Genomic DNA, 25,042 nt, shown 5'->3' with positions numbered 1-25,042 from the left:
TTTTGGGGTTGATGTGTTTTTTTTATTTCCGACATATAAAAAAATGCCCATCCAACGCCGACTTGCCTGAGCAAGCACAACTCGATTTTGTTGTGAAAACTGTACAGTAGCAGTCTAACCACGGTGACTCACACGCACGGAAGCTTACACTTTCAATTAGGATAATCCTAAATTAAGTCAGCATATGCTGAGACCATATGCATTTAAAAAAAAATAAAGTTTGTACTTTAAATCTTGGTTTTCAAACCCACTTCAAATTCGTAATCATGCCATGTGTTTACCAAGCAGAGCCTTAATGAGCCTCTAGTTTTTTCAGGGGGGTTCTAAATTATGTTTAGCCAATTTATTAACGAGTTTTGTGTGTGGAAAGAAACCGGAGAACCCGGAAAAAACCCACGTAAGATTTACAACTTTAATCTCCACTAATAGATTCAATGATCCAACTGCCATGTCCTGAACACAGCTCACACCCACAACACGGACGTTCCCAGGTAATCTCCCATCCAACCACTAACCAGGCTTAGCTTACACAAACAACCACCTATAAGATCCAGACAGGATACATAGTGCATTCATTCGTATATGAATAGAAAAGATTGGTGATGAACATGTACGCATCAGGGCAGAGACCCAGAGGCAAGTCTAGAAAGAAGAGGTGCGGAGTGGTGAGGCAGGATATGAAGGACTATGGAGTGGACGTAGAGACGATGCCCAGGACAAGCATAAGTGACGTGACGCGGGTTGGCAAACTCTACGAGGGCAGAAAAAGTCCAGAATAAGAACACAAAATATTGGTAACCGTAAGAAGGTGGACAAAGGGGGAGTCTTAAGGGCTGGAGTTGAGAAACACCGCACTAAAATATTTGATGCAAGCCTATGGCACAACCATTCACCAGCACACAGTGGAGGGGAGGGCATGGGGATCTTTTTCCTATGAAGTAGTGAGTCAGGATATGAAGGACTGTGAAGTGCAGTTGGGGCCCAGGACATGAATGAGTGAAGATCAGCGCGTTGCATCACTTTGACCGTCACTTCCGCTTGGTCTTGTATGGCGCCGTCGAGCGCACACGCCCCTTCCTGTGCACGGCCGATGGGAGCTTGGGGGTCACACCGGCGGCGCCAGCGCCGGCAAGGCCCGGCGGCCGCCACAGTACCAGCTGCCCGTCCTCTCCGCCCGTGACGAGTGATCCGCGGTCGTCTCCATCCCAGGCTAGGCACCGCACGGTAGCACGGTGACCCCCACGCAGGGAGCACACGGTTCGCAGAGGCGGCGAGCCACGGCGGAGGGAGTCGAACTCGGGTGTCAGGAGGTGGAGGTCGCCACCGTGAGTGCCCCCGGCGATGAAGAGGAGGTCAGCCCGCTCGTGGTAGAAGGCATCGACGACGTAATCCAACCGCACACCGCCGGTTACCTCCTGTATGGGAAGACGAGCAAAGTTTCTTTGAGTGCGTGTGTGCGGGCCGCAGTTCAGCGTCGCAAATCCGACCGTCAAATATGTGACCATCACACCAAATTGACCGCTCATACGAAGTGCAATATTGGTGCAAGAGGTAGATGCCTTTTTATACAGATGTCCGCATATCTGACCTTTTCACATATCCACCTATATCTCGGTCTCCAAAGAGTTGGATCTGCGATGAAGTACCGTAATTAATTATTCAAAACGCTTGATAAGTGCAATGCTGGATGAAGTGTCAGATATTGATAGAAAGGAATGCAAAAACAAATTTTAAATGTGCAATGCATGGGGGAGGCGGACGCTTAGAATGACATTGTGAGATGGAAAGAAAAGCACGAGGATCAGAGACATTGACTTAAAAAATGGACTTTGTCAGTACACATAATGGCTTTAAGGCATGATAGCCTATGGGCCATCTGACTGACAGAATGGCAGCCAACGGAGGAAGCGCGTCTGAGAGGATGTGCGCTACAGAGATTGTAACGATAAAATCAGCTCGTGTGCAGGTGGTTAGGTGGATTGCCACATCGTATGACCTTCAGAGGAAATGGTGACAGCTTTGGAGAGGTCTTCACCCAGCAGTAGATAGATGATGGGCGGTTATGACGAAGATAATGACGTGAGCACGAAGAGGCGAGGGGCGACGTACCGGTATCCGCACGTCGGGCACGTTGAGTACGGTGATCGGGCGATCGTCCGTCTCCGTGGCGACCTGCTCCAGGTCCCAGAGCAGCAGCCCCTCCGTGTGCGTGGCACAGAAAACCCAGTCGCCGGAGAGTCCCACGGCACCGCCTCCGCTGTCGCCGGGGAGTCCCACTCCGCTGTCGTTGGGTAGTCCCGCTCGCGGCCCGGCGCCCCCCGCCACGCGCCCACACCAGCCGAGCGCCGCCACCGACGAGTGCGAGTTGCAGGTGGCCTGTGGGGTGGCGGTCGCGATTAGACCGGCGTGGTGGCAAGGGTTGCTGGTGGCGCTAGCAAAAATGAGTGCCAATTTCTGGGAGGCTCAACCAGGCGGGACACGTGATGAGCTGGCAGCCCCTCCCCCATTCTTTACATCCACTTTCCATTAGTCACGCCCACTCTACAACGAGCTCCCAGGCACGGGGGTTGAAATGGCTGCAAGAGTGGTAGTAACAGTGATGGTGGTGGCAGTAAGGCGACCACAATTCCCAGAGGCAAATCGAGCACGCACGGCCAGTGGCTTCCTCACTTCTACAGATGTTGGCCTAGTCTCTACTTGTAGATCCCGGGTACGTGATGTAAATTTGGGTTGGTGGAAAGGCAGTACCTGCCAATGCTTGGTGGACAAAATGAACAAATAGTTGTGATTTTATTTCCAGTTTTGTCATTTTAAGAGGAAAATAAGTTTCAGCCGACATGTGAATCATGCCACATCCTCTTTTGCAATGGAGACCTGGTGTGAAGAAAAAAATCAGAAACCAGCGCCAAACCAATAGCGCAAAACACCACATACAGCAAGAGAGTACACATGAAATACTTCAGAAGTGAACAATCTAGAAAAGTTAAGTTTGAAATATTAATAATCATCAGCCATGGTCAATCCACTGCTGAAGGGTGAGCGGAATGATGAGCAGGAGGTTGAATGGGAGGGTGTGCAGGAGGGTGAGTGATGTAATTATGGACCAGAGGGTGGGTGAGTGGGAGGGTGACCAGAAGGGTGAGCGGGAGGGAGAATGGGAGGGTTTCAAAGTGGGTGAGGGACGAAATGATGGACGGGAGGGTGTGTGAGTGGGAGGGTGGGTGAGTGGGAGGGTGAACGAGTGAGAAGGTGGACGAAAGGAACGATGGGTGGGAAGATGATCGAGTGGCGGGCGAGGCCGCTAAGCTCGGAGCTGAGTTCCCACCCGGGAGGAGGGTGGAGGGGGCGCGCGAGTGGGGGGCGTGCCTGCAGCGCATCCTCCTCACTGCCCTGTCGCAGGTCAAACACATTCACGAGGCCGTCCACCCCGCCGCTCGCCACGCGCTCCGCATCCGCCGGATGGAAGCAGACCTGGGGAAAGAGGGGGGGATGGTAAACAACAAACATTTTGGCGCCGTCGTGGGCACTGGCCACCAATATGGAGGCCTGAGACTTATCACTCGCCCCTTAAGGAAGCCGCGACCGACAATCGAAGTCGGGCAGACCCCACGTGAGTGGGAAAATACGCAGGGAAGAAAAAGATGAGAGGGGCACCTGGGTGATGTCGTCGCTGTGCGACTCCTCGTAGACCCCCACGGGTTGCACTTCCCCGGAGGGGCCCCGGCCGGACCCCCGGCCCCCCCTAGCGTCCCAGAACGTGAGGAAGGCGTCGTTGTCGCTGCGCTCGGTGCCAGCGCACACCAGGGAGCCCGGGGCGTTTACGTCAAAGCTCGCGAGCGCGCGGCCCCCGTTGCTATGGAACACGGCCACGGGATCGCTACCCAACCCTTCCTCTCCTCTTCCCCCGCAGAGCCGCACATCCCAGCAGCGCACGGCTCCGTCCTCGGACGCCGAGAAGAGCAGGTCGTGGCTGTGGCGCGGGAACCGGACGCCGACCACGGGGCCCCCGTGCCGTGTGAGGGCAGCGAGGGGCCGCAGCGTGCGGCGGTCGAAGAGGCGGACGCGGCGGTCGGAGGAGGCGGCGGCGAGGCGCTCGCCGGCCCAGTCCACGCCAAGCACGTAGGAGCTCGAGCCGCCGCCGCCTCCACCTCCTCCGCCACCGCCGTCATCTTGGCTGCCATTCTCCGTGACGTTCGGCGAGCTCCGCGAGAGACGCAGCTCCCGCATAGTTTGTAGGACCTCCTCCATGGCGGACGAGCGGCGAGAGCAGAAGCCTGGGACAGCAAAGAGTCAGATGGTGACAATTTGGGATGGAACGTTCAAAAGGATTGGAGACCGTAGTTGGTGGAGACCTGGGTAGGTTTGTGTTGGGCCACCGAAAGGTTTTGGAGGCCCGCGGTAACGTGCCAGATGAAGCCCCCCCCCCCCCTCTGATCGGAAACCTGGGGCACACGGTCTCCATCTGCCGCCGCCACCCCATATACCGCTCTCTGTCGCTCTGGACCATAGGAAGCAGAGCGGAACTTGATCGGACCCTGGAACTCCAGCAGAGGGTCTGTTCTCCAAGGCTGGAGGACGGATAGGGGTGGTGATAGTGCATGGGTGTAGATGAATAGTGTCCATCGAGGTTGAATTATGATCGAAGCATGGTGTCCGTGAACGTAGACAAGAAATATGAAGATGTCCATTGACATGGTTGATGGTAATTTAAGTGGTTGATCATGTCAACTGACGAGATGAGTGATGGTGATGATGTCTATTGAGAGAATGCCAATTGATGGTCTACTCAGAGACAATGCTCACTGATGTATATCGAGAGATAATGCCCGGTTGACGATTTCTATTGAGAGGCAATGACCGTTTATGTTTTTTGAGAGACAATGCCAATTGATGATATCTATTGAGGGACAATGCCAATTGATGATATCTATTGAGGGACAATGCCAATTGATGAATGATGTCGATTGAGGGACAATGCCCACTGATTATGGTCTCCTGAGAGACAATGCCCGGTTGATCATTTCTATTGAGGCCTCGTTGATGATGTATTTTGAGGGACAATGCCCAATGACGACGTCTATTGAGGGACAATGCCCACTGATGATTTCGATTGAGGAACAATGCCCACTGGTGATGTCTATTGATGGGCAATGCTCACTGTTGATGTCTCTTGAGCGACAATGCCCACTAATGTGGATTGTTGGTTGTTCCCGCGTGTTCCCACCTGCGTCCACGCCGTCTCCTCCTCTTCAATGAACTCGAGATTCCTTAAACGCTTCGCACCATTGCCCGTGCGCCCGATTAACGGCACACTTCCACCGCTCGTATAACTGTAGTGATACAAAACTATTTAATTCTAATTCTGAACTATCTAATCCCTTCTCTCTCTCTCTCCCTCTCTCTAATCTCTTCGATAATCTCTCTCCTTGAACCGGCTCCTTCACCACGCGGAGCCCACGCGGCGCGGCGTCTCCACATCTCCCACAGCGGATAGGCGCGCCCGCCAATCAGCTCCTCGCTTAAGAGGACGAGGGTCACGGGCTGCCGACCAATCGGCGGCGCCGACACGCCAGACCTCGCCCATGCGTGGTGCGGATTTAAAACGGAAGCGCCCGCGCGTGAAGTGTCCGGGCGGAAACATTTGCGCCGGCGATATTTCGTTCCACGCTCTCCGCGGGATTTTTTTTTTATGAATATTTAAGATTCGATTGATACATCGAATCACGAATCTGTTATTTTTTGCCTTTGAGGAAAGTGTTGCATTTACAGGATGGCGGTGTGAATACGTGTAATCTACAATGGTGTTAATAATACTTTGCGTTGGAAGTACTGGATTCGATGCACGGGAATCGAAACGTGGAATCGAGTTCGTTGTGTAATCAACGAATCGATTCCTCTGCCCGATTAACTTGGAAGCTCGAACTGCAAATTATCCGCAGCGCAGCGACCGTCAAAGGGCAGCGGTCGTAGCGACAGCGACAACAGCAGCAGCGATAAACAACAGCAGCAGCTTCAGCGGCAGCGATAAACAATAGCAGCTTTAGCGGCAGCAGCTTTAGCGGCAGCGAGCACCACACGAGGAGGAGGCGTGCGAGGCGTGAGTCCCAGGCTGACCTCCAGTCCTCGTGTCCCCCCCCGTCCTCGTGACTCCTACCCGAGTCCCCGTGTCTCCCCCCGAGTCCCCGTGTCTCCCCCCAAGTCCACGTGTCTCCCCCCAAGTCCCCGTGTCTCCCCCCAAGTCCCCGTGTCTCCCCCCGAGTCCACGTGTCTCCCCCCAAGTCCCCGTGTCTCTCCCGCCCCCCGTGTTTTCCCCCAAAGTCCCCGTGTCTTCCTCCCCGTGTTTTCCCCCCAAGTCCCCGTGTCTTCCTCCCCGTGTCTCCCCGAGTTACGCAGTCCCAGTGTCTTACCCCGCGTGTCTACCCCCTGTATAATTGAGTCCCAATGTCACTTCAGCCTGTGTCCTCGTGTCTCAGTGTGGCAATTACAATGTTTAATACACTGCTGGATGAGGGCCTCCCCACGCTTTTTTATGTTATTTAATCATACTTCATGCCCGTCAGTGCGACGGGGAGTGGGGGGGGCACAGCCCTCAAAGCATAGAAATACAGTACAACAGTGAACGTCGCTGCACTGCCCCCTGCCGAAGTGGTTTCCCCAACTTGCGCAATCCTCGGGACTAAAACCCCAACCACGGCTCCCCTCCGCTTGTGAGGATGCCACCCGTCCCGGTTTTCCCCTTGTAGAGGTGTCGTCGCTGTCCTGGGAATCAATCTGTAACTCTTCCCGGGTCGTTTAAGGCCAATGTTTCTGTCAGTTGCGTCATAATAATGGATTTTAGTGCTTAACACTGTTGCAGGAAAAATGTTGGCAATCAAGCACATCCACCTCGCCTTATCATGGCCTCGTGATAACGAGGTATCATATAGGATTGTAGGGGTACCGTTTGTGGTATGATACTGTGGGTCTAAACCGTAGTCATGGAGTCAACATTGGGGGGGACCAAATCTTCCAGGGTGTCTGGGGGTCCCAACCCAGAAAAAATATCTAAATTTGAAAACGAATTTCCTGCCTAATATATTTAAAAATTCACTAACACATGGGATGGACTTTTTTTTTACAATAATGTCGAAGTGTATTGTATTACATTGCTGTTTTTACTTTTTTACCATTTCTTGTTCCATTGTATGTAATGGCAGACATTAGGGATGAATAAAGTACAACCATAACCGCAATCATATAAACAGAAATTGATGCATTAATTTATATGAAGACAAGTCCAGATATTGTGGCCAAGGTTTAGCAATTTTTTATTTACATAGCATGGCAATTATTTATTTTATAGCAATATATGGGGGGGGGGGGCATTTTGAGCATATTTGAATATTGGGGGGTATGTGTCCTCCCTCCCCAATATATATTATAATTACGGCCTTGCTGTGGGTTAATTATGGATATGCGTACCTTGTACTCGAGTGGCAAGTGCCTTACGCCGATATTCACTCCGTACTCCAAGCCAGTCCACCAGCAGCTTTCAGGAAAAATGTCAAAATATACCTGAAGGTATATTACATTCACACGTGGTTTTTCTCCCCTGCTCCAGCATCCTCAGATTTTCCTCTCCGTGTTGTTTTATTTGTATCTTCCAAGAGGTGGCAACACCCCCCAGCTACTCCCACGTGGCCGTCAGCATGAGCGAGCCGGACGCCGTGTCCGCGGAGACGGGGAGGGCGGCTCCCCGGCGCTCCGTCGACTCCCCCATGCGACGCATGGTGAAGAATTGCTTCGCGTGCCGAATCGTGTCGGGCACGGGGCTCATCGCGGCCGGGGCCTACGTCTACATGTTCGGGCGCCGCGCCATCAAGAGCAGCCCCGTGGTCGGGTTCGGCTCCATCACCCAACTCGCCTTCGGCTGCGGTACGGAGGCCGGGGGGTTGGGGACACGGTGAGGTTTCAGGTGCCCCGATGGATGGATCTGCGGCATCGGAGGCCTGAAGGAATCTTGAAGACTTAAGGGGACTGGAATGACAATGGGCCTCGAGATATAGGGGACCCTAAAGATGATTGGATCTGGGGGAGCAGGGATGAAGGATACTCGTGGTTTCATGGGGCCTCAAAGATCAGAGGACATCAGGGAGATTAAAGAGCCCTGAAGAATTGTGCTACCTAAGTAAAGGCACAGCCCTGCAACTGCTTGCTTACGCCATTGCTGGCAAAAGGGACCCAACGAGCTGGGGTTGCCACCCGTCCAGGTTTTTTTTCCCCAAATTGTCCGCTTGAGGTCGCTGTCCTGGGAAACCTGCAAGTATTAACAATACACCACGCAAGACAATGCATTGACGTCTCGATCCGCGATAAGCCGTCAGCCGGTTCACAACAATTCGCAGTTCGATTCCCGCTGCTTGGCGTGTAAATTTCAGCAGATAATTACCAAAGCACGGTGCATTGACCAGTTTGGTGACGTATGGTCAAACAACTCCATGACTGACAGTGTGGGAAGGCCGTCATCCATACTAATGCATTTGAGCCGACTCGAGTTGGCTGTCCATGAAATATGGGTGTCATGGGAGTCTTGTTAGTTACCGCAGCGTTGGTGGTGTGCAGTTATCAAGACGGCACTGTCGGTGTTTTGCACACGCAGGTCTCTTCGCCATGGGGGTGGTGATTCTCGTGGACCCTGTGGACAAGATGATCATCACAGAGAGGCCCAAGAGCAATTGACGCAACCTCCTTGCGCGAAACAACTTGCACCTGCCCAGCGTCCTTGCTGCACGGGATGGTGACTCAGCATTTCTGCCAGACAGTGGCATCCCAAGTTGCTGGGAAAGCAGTGACGTTAAGTGAACTGTAAAATAAACTGTCGGTGCAAGTCACATGTAGGCAGGTGAGGAATGTCCGCCTGGTGGATTGCTGCTTATGCTTGATTTCCTGTTGGCTCAGCCCGAGACGCAGCGATACACCAGACTTGTGGCCTTTCTCCAACTTGTGAATTATACCCCCATGTGTTCTCGTTACGTGATGGGGTGCTTAACGACTGTTTGTGGTCAGTGGTTTCATGCGAGGCTGAATATTTTCTCTGCTATCGAATCTGGTGGCTCCCATCACTGCTGTCACCAATGCTGCCATCCTTTATTTTCTGCCGACTCCTTGTCCCTGTTCTGGTCTAGAGTCGAGCCCAATCTCTTTTTCTTTGCCTGTGGCTGTTGAGTATGTAAAATAAATAAGTGCCGTTTTCCACGGATGCCGATGTCCACCTGCCTTGTACCTCATCTTGAGATGCAGTTGATGTTGACGCTGTATAAATCTTAAGTTGTATTACTGCCATCACAATCACTGCGACTACGGGCGTAACACCATTTTATTTCTGGGAGCGTGACTTGCGTAGGCCAACGACGCTACATAGAGCCGTGTAAATGCAGCCAAACATAAACATCAGCAGGCTCCACTGTTCCTCTTGAGGACGTTCACTGCCGAGCGTGAACCATGGCACCGGTTTCATGATTTCGAGTTCATCTAACACTGGCGATGATCGATGACAACAAGCCAGCTGCGTTAAGGAATTTTAATTTCACATCGGGGAGGAACGATAAAAGAGCATTAAAGACGCGATAAAAAAATAAACAATATAAACGTTTAAAAAATCTTTATGATTTACAATTCAAGAGCAGTCCAGTCAGCGGTAAATCACAGGGCAGCGCTTGCCTGGAGAGTAATTATTACTGCATTGGAGATACCCTTCAAGAAGGGGACAATCGCACTGACCCAGGCACGCTTTCAAGAATCCTCGCGGTATAAGTGGTGCAACATATATTATATATATGTACACAAATATAAACAATGTTAGTACGCCCATATAATCATCACACCTCATGCCTAGAGCCCACACAACCGCATTTACCCTCGTAAAGTGATTCTGTTCTCAAAGCCACTGCTGCCTGACCTTGAGAGTATCAAGCTAGAGGTTTTGTACACACGGGTAGAGGAGCGGTCGCAACATCAGTTCCCCCAACATTTTAAACGTTAAGACTCGACGAGGCATGCGATTGTTACATTTAAAGACCCCGCTCAAATGCCGGTCTCTCCGGACCTTCCATTCTACGTTTGCCGGTCAAATGTAAATCGTGGCAAATGACACCATTGCACTTGGGAGCTGATAAATGTGAGATGAGACGGAACATTTGTGCACACCGATTACTCTAGTTACAAACTCGTGCCTCCTACCCAACCGCAGGCATTGCCGGCCACATGCCCTGTGCATAGGGGGCGGCAGAGAGTCTAGCACCGCCCTCGTGTCTATTATAATAATTATTAACCGTGCTGACGTGTGCGCAGAAAAAAACCTGACGTCCAGCGGGAGATCAGAACGCTGCCGCCACTTTTTTGGCACCACGTGGGCATGAAGACCAGTGGCAGTGGGGCAGTAAAGGAACCGCAGCACGGAATCGCAGAACAGCGCCATCGCATCGCTGGCATGTCAGGGAGGGCAACCCCGACTGCCGGAGCACGGGTGGAATCGGACTCGAGGCACCTTCAAGTTTCATCTCGTGTAAATTTTCGACACTCATCAAACACCCGGCACGTTTTACGGAAACATAATCTAAAAACTAGAAAAATAACGCACCCTCCCACCCAGAGTTCTCCCCACGACTCCGGGGAGGAGAATTTTTTCTTCTATGTTCCAGTCGATTCCGGAGTAGGTGCCGAGGTCGGCGATCCGAGGGCAGGAATCAGGAGAGGCCGACGAGTGAGAAGGCGCACGGCACGAGGCAGGCGGCGCTGAAGCCGACGGCGCCGTACGTGATGAAGCGGTAGGGCAGCTCGACCTGCGCGTGGCGCCGTGCCACACTGACATCATCGCCCGGGATGCTAAACAGCCTGGGATCGATTACACATGCGAATAAATACACGCACAGACAGACATAGACGCGAGATATACACAAAGATCCCCTGTTTTGCTTTAACAGACTTGGAGCAAATGCTGTTAGTGAGTAGCACCTATAAACTAACAGACATCAACCATGCACATCTATCTACATCGACTGTTGCGAGGCAAAGGCTATTAGCGAACACCCATTGCTCCCAACACACTCGCACATGTAAGTAAAAACCACACACATGGGCGCACAGACGGCAGCAGGATAAAGGATGGCAGCCTCACCAGCATGCGAGCGGGATGCTCGTGGACTTGAGAGCAGCCTTGGTTGCGAGCAGGATGGCGGAACCGAGCAGCACACGAGCGATCGTGCGCACCAGGGCGCCGGGCAGCTGAGGCAGGCCGGGCAGCACGGGCAGGGGCAGCCGCTCCGGGGGAGCCTGCGTGGTGGCCAGCAGCCCTAGGAGGCGGTTGGCACGCGAGCCGCTCGCCACGCCGGCGCCAACAGCGAGGATCTGAGCAGTGTCGCCGCGTGACGTGCTCCAGCCATCCAGCGTGAACGCCGCCAGGGCAGCCGCCACGTGCACCAGCGCCACCGCCGCACCGCCAGTCACGCCGCACAGCCACCATGCCAGCCCTCCCACTGCACACGGAGACGGTAGCAGCACCGTTAAAACCATCATCATGGCGCTGTCTTTCATCGCCATAAGAGCATCAGTTACTCATGGACGTGTGTCCTTTGAACCCAAAACTTAAGATAAATTACACACGAATTATTCTGTCTGGAGTGTACATGTGCAGCCCTGTATATCCACTACTGGATGAAGGCCTCTACACACTGTCTTCATGAGGATTGGGTGTGAGTTGTAATTGTATTAAAATTGCCCCAGTGCATCATGGCCTTTAGAGGGGGGTGAGAGGAACAGAGGGGGATACGAGTATTGGGGGCAGGACAGCACCTGTGGCCTGGTTTTGCGAGGAGGCCTCTGCGGGGCCGCCCCAGTGCAGCACGAGGCTGTCGAGGGTCTCCAGCGAGGGCAGCAGCACGGAGAGGATGGCCACGCTACAAAGCACGCCCACCACCACGTCCTGGGGGCAGGCGACAGGGGGCAGCACCGGAGGGTCAGACTCGGGCTCAGAGCAAGCGTCTCGCGACGAGATGGTTGCGGGGGTACGCCCCCCCCCACCCCGTGGGGATCGGTGGGGAGGGAACCTCACCAGGATGGAGTGCATGCCCATGTAGAGGCGGCTGAGGCAGACGAGCAGGCACCAGCAACAGGCGAGAGCCAGGCCCAGGACAACTGGGTACTGTGGGTAGAGGGGCGTGGCGGTGGCGGCACATGTACACATGCACACATATCGTGGTCAGTGAAGATTACGGCTACGATTTTTTATGTGGTTAATTTTTTAGCAGATTCATGGCCAAGGTGTGGGGCATTATACAACTCGTAATTTGACGTGAAGGTGATGGAATAAGGTGAGACAGACCCTTGTAATTCACATCTCATGAAAACAAGAGGGTCTTGGTGGCAGCAGCACATCCATGTTTAAAGTTTTAATATTAAACCACGGTCACAAATACAACCCGAGTGATGTGTGCCACAGGATTCGAAAGACAGTTCACCGACTCCTATGCCATCGCTCCCCAGTAATACACGCTCTCTCACAAACGTACACGTGAGCGTCTATTATGGTACCGTAAAAACTGAAGTTGCCCTTTGCCTGGGCTGTGCCGAGGACCCTTCACCCACCACCCAACCACTCTCGCTTTACTAATACCGCACTTGGCCCTGAGCTTAGCACCACAACAGGGCCCCTAAGCATCATAAACAAGGAGTTGTTACTGCAATCCACATCGCTTATGCAGAGATTATCATGGTTCTGTTAAAACAGCAGGTTTAAAATGTTTCGGAAGATTGGGGTGTGTTTTGCAGACATAAATTTGTTACGCTGCAACAATGGTCTATCATCATGATCAAGCCAATCCGCTGCTGGATGAAGGCCTGCCCCAAGCCGTCACCATCTCTCACGGTCTGGCACCTGCCCAGGAGTGGATTTCATCGCCTCCATCTCCATGGTGGACTTCCCCACGGACCCATTTCCTCCTTTGGCTGCAAAACCATCATTAATTGCGCCCAGCGACCACCGTCCCTCCTCGTCATGCATGTCCTGCCCACGCCTACCTACTTTTCTCAACACTCAACACTGTGCCGGTCCATCACCTGCTCATAAATGAAGGTTGTCTTATTTCTGTCAAGCAGAACTGGTCAAACAACCCTGGCCAGGCCCTCCAGTAAACGGCGTAAATCCTCTGAGGCTCTGCCCAGTATTGAAAGGACTACATTATTAGTAGTAGTACTGTAGAAAGAGCAATCATAAAGGCTGAGCAAAGATGGTTCTCAGTTTCCCAGCTGTTTGGTCCTCTGCTTTCCGGAATAACCACCTCTGGTGACGCAGCAAACGTGGCTTGAATTGGCTTCTCGCTGCACTTTTATCAGCCCATTGTTCGGAGGCGTGTGGCGGGAGGGAGGGCGGCTGCCAGGGAGAGCCGCCAGGGACTGGACGACACCGGGGCTGCGTGCAACCCACAGCCACTGCGTTTATTTAACCACCCCCAGAGATCCCCCGTGTAGCGTACAGTGCCGTTCGCGAGCACCTCTTAAGATCAACACCTAAGGTCGACACACCTACACATACATACCCAGTTATATATACATACAACAGCTGCCGTTCGCCACTAAGTGACATGACCACAGCGCTTGCGCCAGGATAGGTACACATCCATATATATCCAAAATGCACACACATACATGCTCGGAAACATATACACACGCACAAGCATGCACACGTAAAGATCCCTCGTGTAGCCTACATAATGTTGGTATGGCGCACAGAGGTGGTTTGGCCAACACCATGCCTAGCCGCCTTTGTCTCCCCAGTGCTTACGTTTACACACCGTACCAGGTACTCATTTAAGGCCCAGTCAGCCTAGGGGAGGCCAAGCACCAGTTCAGATAATCATCGCTGATATTACCTATGGCCGGTGATCAAATTCAAGTCGCAGCGTTTGTAGAGCCGTGCACCAACGACTGTGTTACCACTCCTTTGTGCTGAACACCAGGATGCACATGTGACCCAGGAAGAGAGTTTACCCCGCAGAGCGTGTGGCAGTGAGCCCACTACTTCCCGTGGTGAACCTTAGCCCAGTCACACAGCTCTGCAGCCTTAAAGCTTTATCAGCACAACCACCACACACCACAAAGTGAACATCAAATTAAAAGTCCTTATGTGGGACTGGGAGGAGGGATGTGTGGTTCGGGGGTAGAACCAACCACACACTAGCCCAGTGTTCTTCATTAATTTTCAGAGGAGGGGCCACTTTCGCCGACAAGACACCATCAGTGTGAGGGCCGCCACACATTTGAAACCATTGGGTTTGACAGCAGCACGATGCTGGAGTGTTTTCACATTTGTGTATTGTCAGGTGCTGCACGTCAGGGGCCACGCACTAAAGGCCACCAGGTGCCGCAAGTGACCCACGGGCCTTGCAATGAATAACACTGTACTAGCCCGACCAAGTAATCAATTAGCATAACTAGTACAAGCCCTCCGACTGACCCTAACACTAACCAACTAGCCACGAGTACGAGGATCGCCATTATTGCAGAATCTGTCATTGGCTGCAAAAAATACTTTAAGGAATACCCTCCCTTAGTTTACAATATACATCGCTGTGATCAAATGGAAAATTTCACACTGGCCACTAAAGACTGAAATCCTCAAGACCAGGGAATTTCTAAAGGGGCAACTAATCACCCAGAAAAGTCTTAATGCAATATAACCCTTATTAATATTCTTGGTTCTTTCGGTAAAGTCACGTTAATAGAAAATAAAAATAATAAAATTTAATTTAAATAAAAACCCACGACGTTTCTTGTCATAAGAGTTGTTGTTTTTTTCCAAGAGAGGCCTGCCACATTGGGTTGTTTGACCAATTCCTTTATCGGGAGATTGGCTCCACGTGGGAGACAAACGGAGAACCCAGAGAAAACTTACCCACGAGTATATACGAGGTGACAGCACTGCCATCTGGCCACACCTCGCAGACCTGTACCTATAACAACTGGCAAGCCCTGGTGGTTGCCACCCATCTAAAAACTGACCAGGCTCAAACCCGTTTAGCTTATGCGACCCGCCAAAATCAGGCGCAGTCAGAGCCATTTTGTCACAGGAAATCATTAATCACGGCCCAAATTAGGCAGAACAGCAAACATTACACTTCGCTGTTGCAACATTCACTTCCAGATAAGTAGCTCAACTCCAATTTGCTTTTCTATCTGAAAGTAAACTTCCCCATCCACAAGCCTCCAGTGGCAGATAAAACCTCAGAGCCAGCAAAATAGCAGCTGGACGTTGAAAGCGTGACGTGGCGCGCACACAGTGGGGAGTCATGGGTCACGACTCTTATTTAATAACTAAGCATGCTCCCATGTGCTGACGGGTTTTACTGCGTGTTGTTCGGAATTTGATGTTCAACATTTCTCTCCGCGTGCTGGCAGCTTCTCCAGCACAACTGCAAAACCCGACGCGGTACTTAGCAATAACCTTTGCCAAGCCACTGAATGGATGAAGGCCTCCCCATGCCATGTCTCGTTCCTGGGGTTGATTGCTTCACCGTACTTTACCATGCTCCTGCACTAAATCGTGTTCATGAAACTCTAGATCCATGGCCAGGTGATGAGTCACTGGTAGAAATTATACCCATATAGGACAATCAGCGATAATTAATAATCAGCCTGCTTACCACAAATAGGATAAAAAATTAGTACAAGGCAAAATATTAAAGAATGAATAACAATCTGTCCCAAGCAAGCATCGATCTCCACGTGTAATGAATAACGAATCTGTTAAGTGTGGCAGAAGCCAAACGACAGCAGGGTGAGGAATGTGCGAGGCACTTGTTACTCCACTATTGGCCTGTTCTGTGCGGATAAAATTAGCACATAACCCCTGTCACCCCGAGAGCCCCAATCTCAGTTATTCTGTCGACCGGAAGGAATTTAAAGAGATAGAGCCCACATCCCATGGTGTTGAGAAATGTAAATATTTTGACGTGCAGTCATTTTTACATATAAAATATAGGAAACCAAGACTATGGCTCCCCAATCAACCATAATTGATCCATTGCTGAATGAAGTCCTCCTCAATCCCATCCCTCATGGTCCTGCGATTCCATAATTTATGTCACTCCTGCAAATGAGCTGATCTCATCACTCCAGCTCCACGGTGGTCTCTCCTTTGGCTGCCATTCATTCAATATTCTCTTCCATCATTAATTATCCTTTCAGCGACTACGCCCGAACTCGAACCCCGCTCACCCTCATAACGTCGACAACGTCTCAAATTTGTGTTTGTTTTATAATCCATGTTGCTCCTCCTCTCATCTCTCAGAGGGATTTCCCAGCATTCTTTGCGCAACTTTCGGATTTAGTTCCGTTTTCTTTATCACTGTCATTGTTTTCCGAATTGTACTTAATTGAAAAGCCATCACAAGTTAATGCACTTTTAATGGCCACATGGTGAACCTGGTGCCACGAAATACTTGCCAACTGAGTCAGCACACAAACAGGCGAGGTCTCATAAGGCCCCCACAGACGATTAGGTACCAATGTAATTATGTTGAACTTCTTTAGCACCGTACATAGCCAACTGCGCTAATGAGAGGTGTCGCGGAAGGACAACAAACTAAACACAAGATGTGGTCAGTACGTTCTGAGAACGGCACCAAGCCGGCTCTCAACACATGGGCTGACCATACACACACAACCTACCCCAAGTGATGTAGCGTCATCATTAAGTAGATTTGTGTTCGGAGGGGCCCAATTTAAAACACAATGAGGGTATGTGTGCTTTTGAGAGAAAAAACTGTTCTCAACTCAAGCTGCCCACAATCTTCAAGTAATAATCGTGTACAGCGTGTGTTTAATTGAATTAAGCTATGCATACAAGACACACGAATCAATAATAGCATTTGAGTTGTAAAATGAGAATTGAGATAAGATTGCCAAGGATCGCAAAGGGCAGCGCTCAGCCATCACAAGCCTCCAGCAATCTCACTTGTGTTAGATCTGGGTGTGTGCAAGTGTGGATGTCAATATGTACCTGTGTGTGTGATTCAGCATGTAATCGTGCGAGTCAATGTGTATCTGTGTGAATGTTTGTGTGCAGATGTATATCTGTGTGTGTTTGTCTATATCAGCTACCTTGGCCTATCGCCCCATACAAAGCTCCTCGTCTCCTCCACAGTTACGCCCTCCCTTGTCCATGCTTGCGAAACGTGGAGCCCTCTATGTGAACATCTGCACCGGTTTGAAAAACTCAGGCTGGCCGGCCTATGATCCATCCTGGGGTTAACCAGGCTGGATTGTGTGAGCTCACAAATCCTTGACACAATCCCATCGGTGAGCTCCTCCGGAAAGCAAGTTTGCGTTGGCTGAGTCATGTAGCCTGCATGCCCAGCCACCGCATGCCCAAGCAGCTTCTGTTTGGATGGATAGAGGTGGTTAAACGGGTGTGGCACGACTTAGAGAAGATATGGGCTGATGTGGTACAGGAAGGATGTGGACCTATGTGGACTTGCCAAAGACTGGTGCCAGCAGTGTCAAGATTGGTCTCTATGGAGGAGGCTCGTGAAGGACGCTATTGGGCAGTTGGAGAAAGTTGCCCACCAATAAGAGTGGAGGGCAGAGGGAGTGATGCTCATAACAATGAGCGGAGTGCCAGGCGGTTAAAATTCAGCAAACTTGCAGTGGGGACCTGCTGCCAGCATGCCTTCGACACATCACGTAGCCTCAAACTGCACCTAGCCTGGCACAAGCACCGTGGTGACGTCACTACCAGTTAGTGGTGAACGGCGGCTGTTGTTGTTGTGCGTGTTTATGTGTCAGTGCTTGTTTCTATGCATCAGTGTATATCTGTTTATCAATGCAGTGCATATCTGCATGTATGCAGTGTGTATCTATTCGAGTGTGGTTTTATTATAAAATTCTGCGCGTGGTAATTTCAGCGCCCAAGTCACGGGGTGTCATGTGACTCGCGCTGACCCTGCGTTGCACCGCTCTCTGCCACAGCTTCCCTCGTCTCTTCCTTCCCACAGAAATAAAATGTTTTCCACGTCTTGTTCCTGTTATGAAATCCCGGCGATGATTCATAGGTAACAAGGTTATCGTTGAACTCGAGTTATTTTTGAGCAAAATAAACGACTCGCTTCCAAAAAAAACCAAGATATTTTGCCGTCTTATTTATGAAAAAATGTTTCTCAACCCATATTCAATGGAGGTCTTTCATGGGGGTTGTTTGGTTATGGAGGTTGCTTGACCATACTTCACCAAACTGGTCAGTGCGGGTTGGTGAAGTGAGGCGAGTCGAAGACTGGCTCAGATAGCGCTCGCCACGGGTGTTAGCCATGGGCTGAGAATCTAACTGAAACCACTGTGTTCATGAATTGGTTGAAGGTGGTATCTAATTTTTTTTTTACATTTTCACAGGAGCAACACCCATTTGAGCAATAAAAAGCTACATTAAAATCCAGAATCCGTTCTCACGAAATAGAAATAAAAGCAGCCTGACACTGTCAAGCGTCTTGGGCTGCCTGTCCTTGTAAAATAGCCGTTTGGCTCAATGGGATTACCAGTTGAAATGATAAAGTCTGAGGGTCACTCGTGACAGTGACTTGAAATGCAGCTGTATTCAGGGTTGATTTTCTTACTGAAAATTTCCCGGGACAGTGGGAGATGGGAGAAGGTCAGGCAGCATGTAGCAAGTCACTACAGCCATTAGCGAGGGGTATATACTGGATGTTGTGTGCCAGGTGCGGAAATCTTTTATGGGCTGCTCGTATACTGGAGTAGGTAGCACGAGGCTCGTAGCTATAGTTCATAGCGACAGATATACTGGACGCGGTATCATGCAGACAGACCCAGATGTAGCGGTGAGATTGACTGACACCAATGGTCACAAAGGGAATCCGACGCGGTCACGTGATGAGCGCGCTTAAGTTTTCATGACAGACGACCCCACGGAGTGACACATCCGACCTTTGAACCGCACGTGGCCACTGGCGGAGCCAGTGGGGGGTGGGGTGGCACGTGCCCCCCCAATGATCCGATCGAAATCCCTCATTTCGATCAGATCATTAGGGTTTATTAGTAATAAATCGGCATTTTGCGACCCCCACTGCCACTGTGTAGCATATTATTACGTGCCAGGGACTCTATGAGATGGTAGGACAATAGTCTGAGTCCATAATTGGCAATAATTAACGGCAAAGCAGTTATATGCGACTCAAAATTGTGCGCAGTTGCGTAGACAATACACGACTTTCCTGAAGGCATTCACCTTCAGCGAGCGCGATGCCAATCACACACACATTCGAATTCGACCCTCGATCGATGGCTGCACCATCGCCCCACACGCGTCGAATAAAAAGCAAGGGACAAGTCCTTACTAACAACTCCTCTATCATTTTTCATTGCTGGAGGGGTTGCCCCCCTCCCCACCCGAAAATCCTGGCTCCGCCATTGCACGTGGCCGAATGTAACGGAAAGGTCGAATTCACATGGTGCGAGGGCAAGGTTTGCTATCAGCCCTTAATGTTACACGAAATATTCTCTGGGGCACTGATAGACTGGAGTAGGCATGTGACTAATAGTCACAGCCATAGCTAGACGTATAATGGATTTGGTGAGCTGGCTGAAATTAAGCCCTGCCTGTAACGATAGTTGTATTCCAGTTTACCTTTGTGTTGGACTAGGTCTGCATTTGAGACAGGGTCTAAGCTTTTCAGTTTATTTATTTTGGTATAGCCCTGTGAGCCATTCGGCTCTTGAATCGGGTGCAACCACAACAAAAACACGAACAAGAAAACATCTTAAAGTGACTATGTGACTGTGCAAACAGAAAATCCATGAAAAGAAACAGCAACATATTCCTGAAAAAAGCACCATTCACCAACGCTGTGTGCAAAAAATCCCAGTAGGATGCAAGCTAAAGCCACAACTGTCACCTGGCTTAATTTAGCATATGAATGTCAAGGTTCAGCCCAACATCTGAGACAAAACTATAACCCTGGCCTGGTTTAGCAGAGTATGTTACCTTGGTCTGTGTTAGTGCTAGGTTTTGGGCTACAGCCACATAGTCGAGTTTAACCGAGTATCTATGTGCCCAAGGTAATGGGCTAAAGCTACAATACTGGCCTGGTTTAACCTATCATTTAAGTTGGGGCAGCATTTGGGCTAAGCAATAGGCTAAAGCCACCCCATGTCGAGGCTACTGTAGAAGAGAGGGAGTTGGAGTGAAACCAGACGAACGAGAAGGTGACTTGAGGCTGCTCGGTTGACTGAGCAAAGCGAAACCCGTGGCTGTTGAATTTTGCTTCACGCCCAGCCTCTTATGTCAACGCCGCAGCTGGTGGTGCGGCAGGCGGAGTAAGCAAACCAAGTGGCCTCTATGGCACAAAAGCGGAGCTGCAAACCAAACACAGAAGCTGCCCCTTGGGTCAACGTGGGGCCGCTCCATCGGACGAGACAATAAGGCAGCACACGGCGAGTAATAAACCCACACGGTACAGGTAAAGGTGCAGCCCTGCATTTGCTAGTTCACGCCACTGCTGATGGAAGGGCCTCCACTTGGGGGGGGGGATGTAAAAAACACCTCTCCGAGGATATTTTTGGCTAACTCTACCACACTGGCCAGATGTTCTCGCAAGAGGCGAAAGCCCCCCACACTTACCCCACCATACGTGCTCCGTCGATCATAGACTAAATATGGTGCATCCATTTACACCACCTGGTGGACCGGTTGCCAGGGAGATTTCAGAAATTTGCCCCCGTTGTTTTAACTGCCTCGCTGGGACCGTAGACCTCTGGATCACAAGTGCAGCGGATGGGCCACCACACCGCGGCAGCTACTTGCCAACCGCACGGAGAGAAGATTTAGACCGTGCAGGGGATCGGAAGGCTTAGACACGGAGATGTCAAATTTCAAACGCCGCCGCTTGACCCTGAAGATACGCGAGGTGATGTTTCTGTGCATGCGGGCGAGAAATTGGAAATATGTACACCGAAATACCCACGTATAAACATTACGCAATGTGTACACAGACACAAACAACCCATGTGATCTACGGAGTACATGCCGAAAGAGTAAATCGAGTAAAAAAACCCATTTCTTTATCAATTCAAAACCGTTCACGTCAAAGCCCTTCAAGGCGTTGAAGACGCGATAGTGTTTAAAGTGCCTTCGTTTCTTCAATATAATTTTCAGAAAAGATGTTCTAAAATCTGACTGCGAATAACTCCGTTGCAAGCTGGGTCGCCTTGTTTTCACTCCCCTTCTGACCTGTCGCTTGGCCTGATGATGTCGGCGATGTGTAAAGTGCAGTCTCCAATTGCGAGTCGAAGTTAATTTCTGCTCTTACTCGGCCTGAAATAAGAAGCTCGGAGTCCCGGTTACCTTAGGCAACTGGCCACTCGTGGGAGAGACAACGGCGGTCGGGTGTGAGTGGTGCTGGCCACAATCATCCCACTCGTGTGTGTATCCCGTGTGGACCTACAGCTTCCCCGCCTCGACGCATCTATGCGTGTATGCATGCTGAACTTCTTTCGCACCGTGCGTAGCTAAACCGTGCTAATCGACAGGTGCGGGAGACTGACAAACGAAACACAAAACATCAACACGATTACACGGACGACGTTTATACCTGGCAACACATGCTCCAATCAAGGACAGGGCTTTTTGGTAGAAGGGGCTGTCGCATCCTCCCTCATCGATAACAGGAAAAATTTGAAAGCACGACGCGAGTTTTAAAAAAAAAGAAAAGCTGGCTCATCGTGTACAGCTGCCCATCAAGCTGGCGTGCCACTTGGCTGGGTACTTTCATTGGGTTCTAAAAGCTCGTAGCACAACAGCACCTAAAACCGTACAAGGAGATCAATCTAAACATATCTCGAAGTCATGAAATCTGGTGGGTCTGACGCACCGTGATCCTCAAAACCTGAGGATTCTCAACCTCCGGAGATCATTAAAAGCTTGGAGGTCCGTGAAATCTCACAAAGCCCTCAAAATCGGACCGCCTCCTCGTATCTGGCGGCCATCAAACCCAGCGGTCCTCAAATGTGACGGTTCATGGACCTGGCCTTCAGCAGCACCCCCGGACCGTGTGGCCTCCCTCACTCACCTCGAACCGACCCAGCGTGAGCGCGAAGATTGCGAAGGGCAGCGCCGTGCCGGACATGGCGTGCGTGGAGGGCATCCCGTACTCAGAGTCGTAGAACACCTCCACCTTGATGACGGGCGGCGAGGCGGGCCGGGGCCACCTCAGCAAGTCCTTGGCGCTCTGGCCCAGGAACATGACCCAGACCCACACCATGATGATCCGGCGCGCCACCAGCGCGTCCACGTTCCAGAAGAGGAATGGGAAGAAGGTGATGTAGAACGTCTCGTTGCCCAGCTCCGTGCCCAGGACGAACAGGTAGTGCAGGGCCCTCCTCCTCACCACGAACGCCTGGGTGTGCACCTCCTGCGAGAGGGAGTTCCTCCGGCGCGGGAGTTGCATGATGGAGGAGCGGCTGGGCTCTTGGTGGAGCTCATCCGTTACGGTGCCGCTGTGGGGTCCGTGACGGGGCGGCTGCGGGTCCCCGTGATCGGGAGCCGCTCCAGGGCGGCGGTGCCGCGCCTTGCGACTCGAGGCGATGTCGCTGTTCGAGGTCCCGTTCGTCATCGTTTTTGTCACCGTCACCTCGTTGTCGTAAACATCGTCGTCGTCACCTCCTGCGCCGAGCCCGTTACAGCACCGCTCAGTGGAACGCCGCCGCCGCCGCTGCTGCTGGTCGTGGTCGCGACCGTCACGGTGGTCGTGGTGATCGGAGCAATCACGGCGGTGGTCGAGGTGGTCACCGCCGTTGTTGCTCCGCGTCTCCCCCTCCTCGCACGGGGCCGCCGCTGCCGCCGTCGCCGCCGCCGCCGCATCCTCCTCCAAGCCGCACAGCTTCTGGAACCTCGCAACCACGCAGGGGTCCTGGAGCCAGCGCCACGCCGCTCTCACCGCCATGCCTGCAGACGCGGCCTCCCGTGGTGCCGGCGCCGCGTGCAGAAGCCCCGGGCACGCAGGGAGCGGTGGGAGCGATGGGGACGTCGGAGAGCCTTGGGGAGCGAGGAAAGGAAGGAAGGGGGGGGGCACTCTAGGCAAGCCTAGGGAAGGTGAGGAGAGAGCATGGGGGGGCTAGGGGGACATAAGTTAACCCAATGGGACGAGGATAACGCTAGGAAGTGAGAGGAGGGAGGAGGGCCCTGGGGAACAAGGTGGGGGCATGGGGGCCCCAGGGCTCAGCGACCCCCGGCAGCTCCCGGGGTTTAGCTGGGGAGGAAGAAGACTGCCGCCTGCCGCTGGCGCCCAGAGTGAGGGTCGCCTGTGAGCCAGAGACGTGGAGGTAGCGTAGTAGCGAAGTTGTCAATGTGAGTGGGTCGCGGCGGGGTGAGGAGGGGGGCCCCGTGGCTCTCCACCCCTCCCCGAGCCCCACCCCTCCGAGCCCCACCCCCCCGAGCCCCACCCCTCTCCGAGCCCCACCCCTCTCCGAGCCCCACCCCCCTGCACGCCGTGACACCTTGGGCCACCATCTTACGTGAGGGATGTTCCCGGCGCACCCCCCCCCCAACACGGCTATAAATCATTACGGTCGCAGTGGAGAACATAAAACTAAAACAACACGATCAGAAATGTTTCCGTCACGTTTCCGTCCCTCCGACGTGAAATATAAAAGTTTTTATTTATTTAAAGCTTTCGTGACTGCAGGGATTCATATTCTTGGTTCTTTCGGTAAAGTCACGTGACTTTACGTGACTTTACCGAAAACCAAGAATATAAACGTTTTTATTAATTTAATTGCACATACCATCGACCCCACTTGCTTCGGGGTAGTGAATAATTTCAGCAGCATTGACTGCCGACGAGGCATTGAATGTTGAAATCGGCCCCGAGTTTAACTTGCCCTGGACTGAGTCCACGTTGCCGAGATGAAGCAATACCCAGAGAAGCCGATAGGATGCGTAAAAATATATATTTATCTATTTTTATATCTAAACTGTATGTTTAATGTAATTTTCATCAGCCCCCACCAACAGTGTTAACAGGTGTAGTCTCCAAGTCGTAGTATCCACTCTCTCTGGCATCTCGATGTGTTATGAAGGACCATCGCCCGAAACGTCACCTATTATACAACGTATGTATCCCCCCTTGTAAGGCCACGCGGTGTGTGGTTGAGGAACGCGTCAGGACAGCGCCTGATTGCGATGACGTCACGGTTCCGACCACGTGGTTACGTTGACGTCACGGCACGTATCCCATAGCCGCGGTGACGTCACAGCACGCGCCCCGCGTTCCTAGCAAGGACGTCAACGACTCGTACCGCGTGACCCAGGTTTCACCCCCACCCCACGAAAGATGGCGGCTCGGGCTTCAACGATTGTGGGCGGGGGGGACGGGCTCGGCTCCGCCTACGCCCTTTGCATTGGTCACCGCGAGCACCACGTGGGGGAGGGACGCTATCCATTCGTGGCGATTGCACGCGCGCGCGTTCCGGCGAGGACCAATCAGAGGAGCGGCCCAAAACGCTCCGCCCCATGGTGCCAACGGTGTCGTCACCGTGATCCCGCCCATCTAAATGTGGGTGACGTCACAGTGTGATTGGTGCAGTGTCTCGCTGGGAACGGGGAGTAATTATTAAAATTGGAGGAATCCGATGAGCTACAAAGTTCTTTTCACACAGATGTCCAGCAGGCGCAGGTCAGAACGTAACAACTGAAAAACAATACAACACCGTAGGAGTGCAAAGTATCGGAGAGGTAAACAAATCGCTTAAAAATATCGACAAATACATTTCTTTTTTTTTACCAGGCAAAGGCTCACTGAGCTGTTAAGATTTTTTTTCAGAAGAGACCTGGCCACAAATGATAGCTCAACGAAGTGGCTTATCACGTGGACATTTTTGCAGTGAGCTCCGGCATGTACGTCTGAGGGAACACTGCCTGACCTTTAAACTCAGTGTGTAGTCGCCACGATTCATAATCCAAGTGCCCATTTGCAAAACTTCGCTTTTCTGTTATTTTGGCAGCATT

General features: G+C 51.7%; 3 protein-coding genes across 4 annotated transcripts; 1 reads left to right on the top strand and 2 right to left on the bottom strand.

The window, feature by feature from the left end:
* Positions 1 to 5,515, bottom strand: WDR89 (WD repeat domain 89). 2 transcript variants are annotated; one of them, XM_032962764.2, is made up of 5 exons: positions 5,159 to 5,515; positions 3,655 to 4,274; positions 3,367 to 3,471; positions 2,110 to 2,376; positions 1 to 1,415 (listed from the first exon to the last, which is right to left on the bottom strand). In XM_032962764.2, exons 2-5 carry the CDS (start codon positions 4,246 to 4,248, stop codon positions 1,029 to 1,031), a joined length of 1,353 nt encoding a protein of 450 aa, XP_032818655.2. In that variant the 5' UTR covers positions 4,249 to 4,274; positions 5,159 to 5,515; the 3' UTR covers positions 1 to 1,028. The 2 variants fall into 2 exon arrangements, with proteins under 2 accessions (XP_032818655.2, XP_032818654.2); XM_032962763.2 differs by having other exon boundaries at positions 5,225 to 5,515.
* Positions 5,516 to 5,678: 163 nt separating this feature from the next.
* On the top strand, positions 5,679 to 9,238 carry DMAC1 (distal membrane arm assembly component 1). Its single transcript, XM_032962765.2, has 3 exons — positions 5,679 to 6,097; positions 7,648 to 7,914; positions 8,639 to 9,238. Exons 2-3 carry the CDS (start codon positions 7,689 to 7,691, stop codon positions 8,716 to 8,718), a joined length of 306 nt encoding a protein of 101 aa, XP_032818656.1. The 5' UTR covers positions 5,679 to 6,097; positions 7,648 to 7,688; the 3' UTR covers positions 8,719 to 9,238.
* A 307-nt stretch (positions 9,239 to 9,545) lies between these two features.
* On the bottom strand, positions 9,546 to 23,431 carry SGPP1 (sphingosine-1-phosphate phosphatase 1). Its single transcript, XM_076070541.1, has 5 exons — positions 22,107 to 23,431; positions 12,089 to 12,178; positions 11,830 to 11,959; positions 11,156 to 11,513; positions 9,546 to 10,872 (listed from the first exon to the last, which is right to left on the bottom strand). The coding sequence occupies exons 1-5, from the start codon at positions 22,977 to 22,979 to the stop codon at positions 10,725 to 10,727; spliced, it is 1,599 nt and encodes a 532-aa protein (XP_075926656.1). The 5' UTR covers positions 22,980 to 23,431; the 3' UTR covers positions 9,546 to 10,724.
* Between the last annotated feature and the right edge of the window lie 1,611 nt (positions 23,432 to 25,042).

The sequence above is a fragment of the Petromyzon marinus genome, chromosome 29 (assembly GCF_048934315.1).
Source record: "Petromyzon marinus isolate PM22_M1 ecotype Great Lakes invasive population chromosome 29, UKy_Petmar_22M1.pri1.0, whole genome shotgun sequence".
Classification (NCBI taxonomy): domain Eukaryota; kingdom Metazoa; phylum Chordata; class Hyperoartia; order Petromyzontiformes; family Petromyzontidae; genus Petromyzon; species Petromyzon marinus.
This window is presented reverse-complemented; position numbering and strand designations above follow the sequence as displayed.

Coding starts and splice junctions, on each gene's coding strand:
- SGPP1 (XM_076070541.1), bottom strand. CDS start 22,979: ATGGCGGTGAGAGCGGCGTGGCGCTGGCTCCAGGACCCCTGCGTGGTT. Junction 11,514..11,829: donor CTCGCAAAACCAGGCCACAG/GTGCTGTCCTGC, acceptor CTCCGTGTGCAG/TGGGAGGGCTGGCATGGTGG. Junction 10,873..11,155: donor AGCATCCCGCTCGCATGCTG/GTGAGGCTGCCA, acceptor AATCGATCCCAG/GCTGTTTAGCATCCCGGGCG.
- DMAC1 (XM_032962765.2), top strand. CDS start 7,689: ATGAGCGAGCCGGACGCCGTGTCCGCGGAGACGGGGAGGGCGGCTCCC. Junction 7,915..8,638: donor CCAACTCGCCTTCGGCTGCG/GTACGGAGGCCG, acceptor TTGCACACGCAG/GTCTCTTCGCCATGGGGGTG.
- WDR89 (XM_032962764.2), bottom strand. CDS start 4,248: ATGGAGGAGGTCCTACAAACTATGCGGGAGCTGCGTCTCTCGCGGAGC. Junction 3,472..3,654: donor ACAGCGACGACATCACCCAG/GTGCCCCTCTCA, acceptor CTCTTTCCCCAG/GTCTGCTTCCATCCGGCGGA. Junction 1,416..2,109: donor TGCCCGACGTGCGGATACCG/GTACGTCGCCCC, acceptor CTTCCCATACAG/GAGGTAACCGGCGGTGTGCG.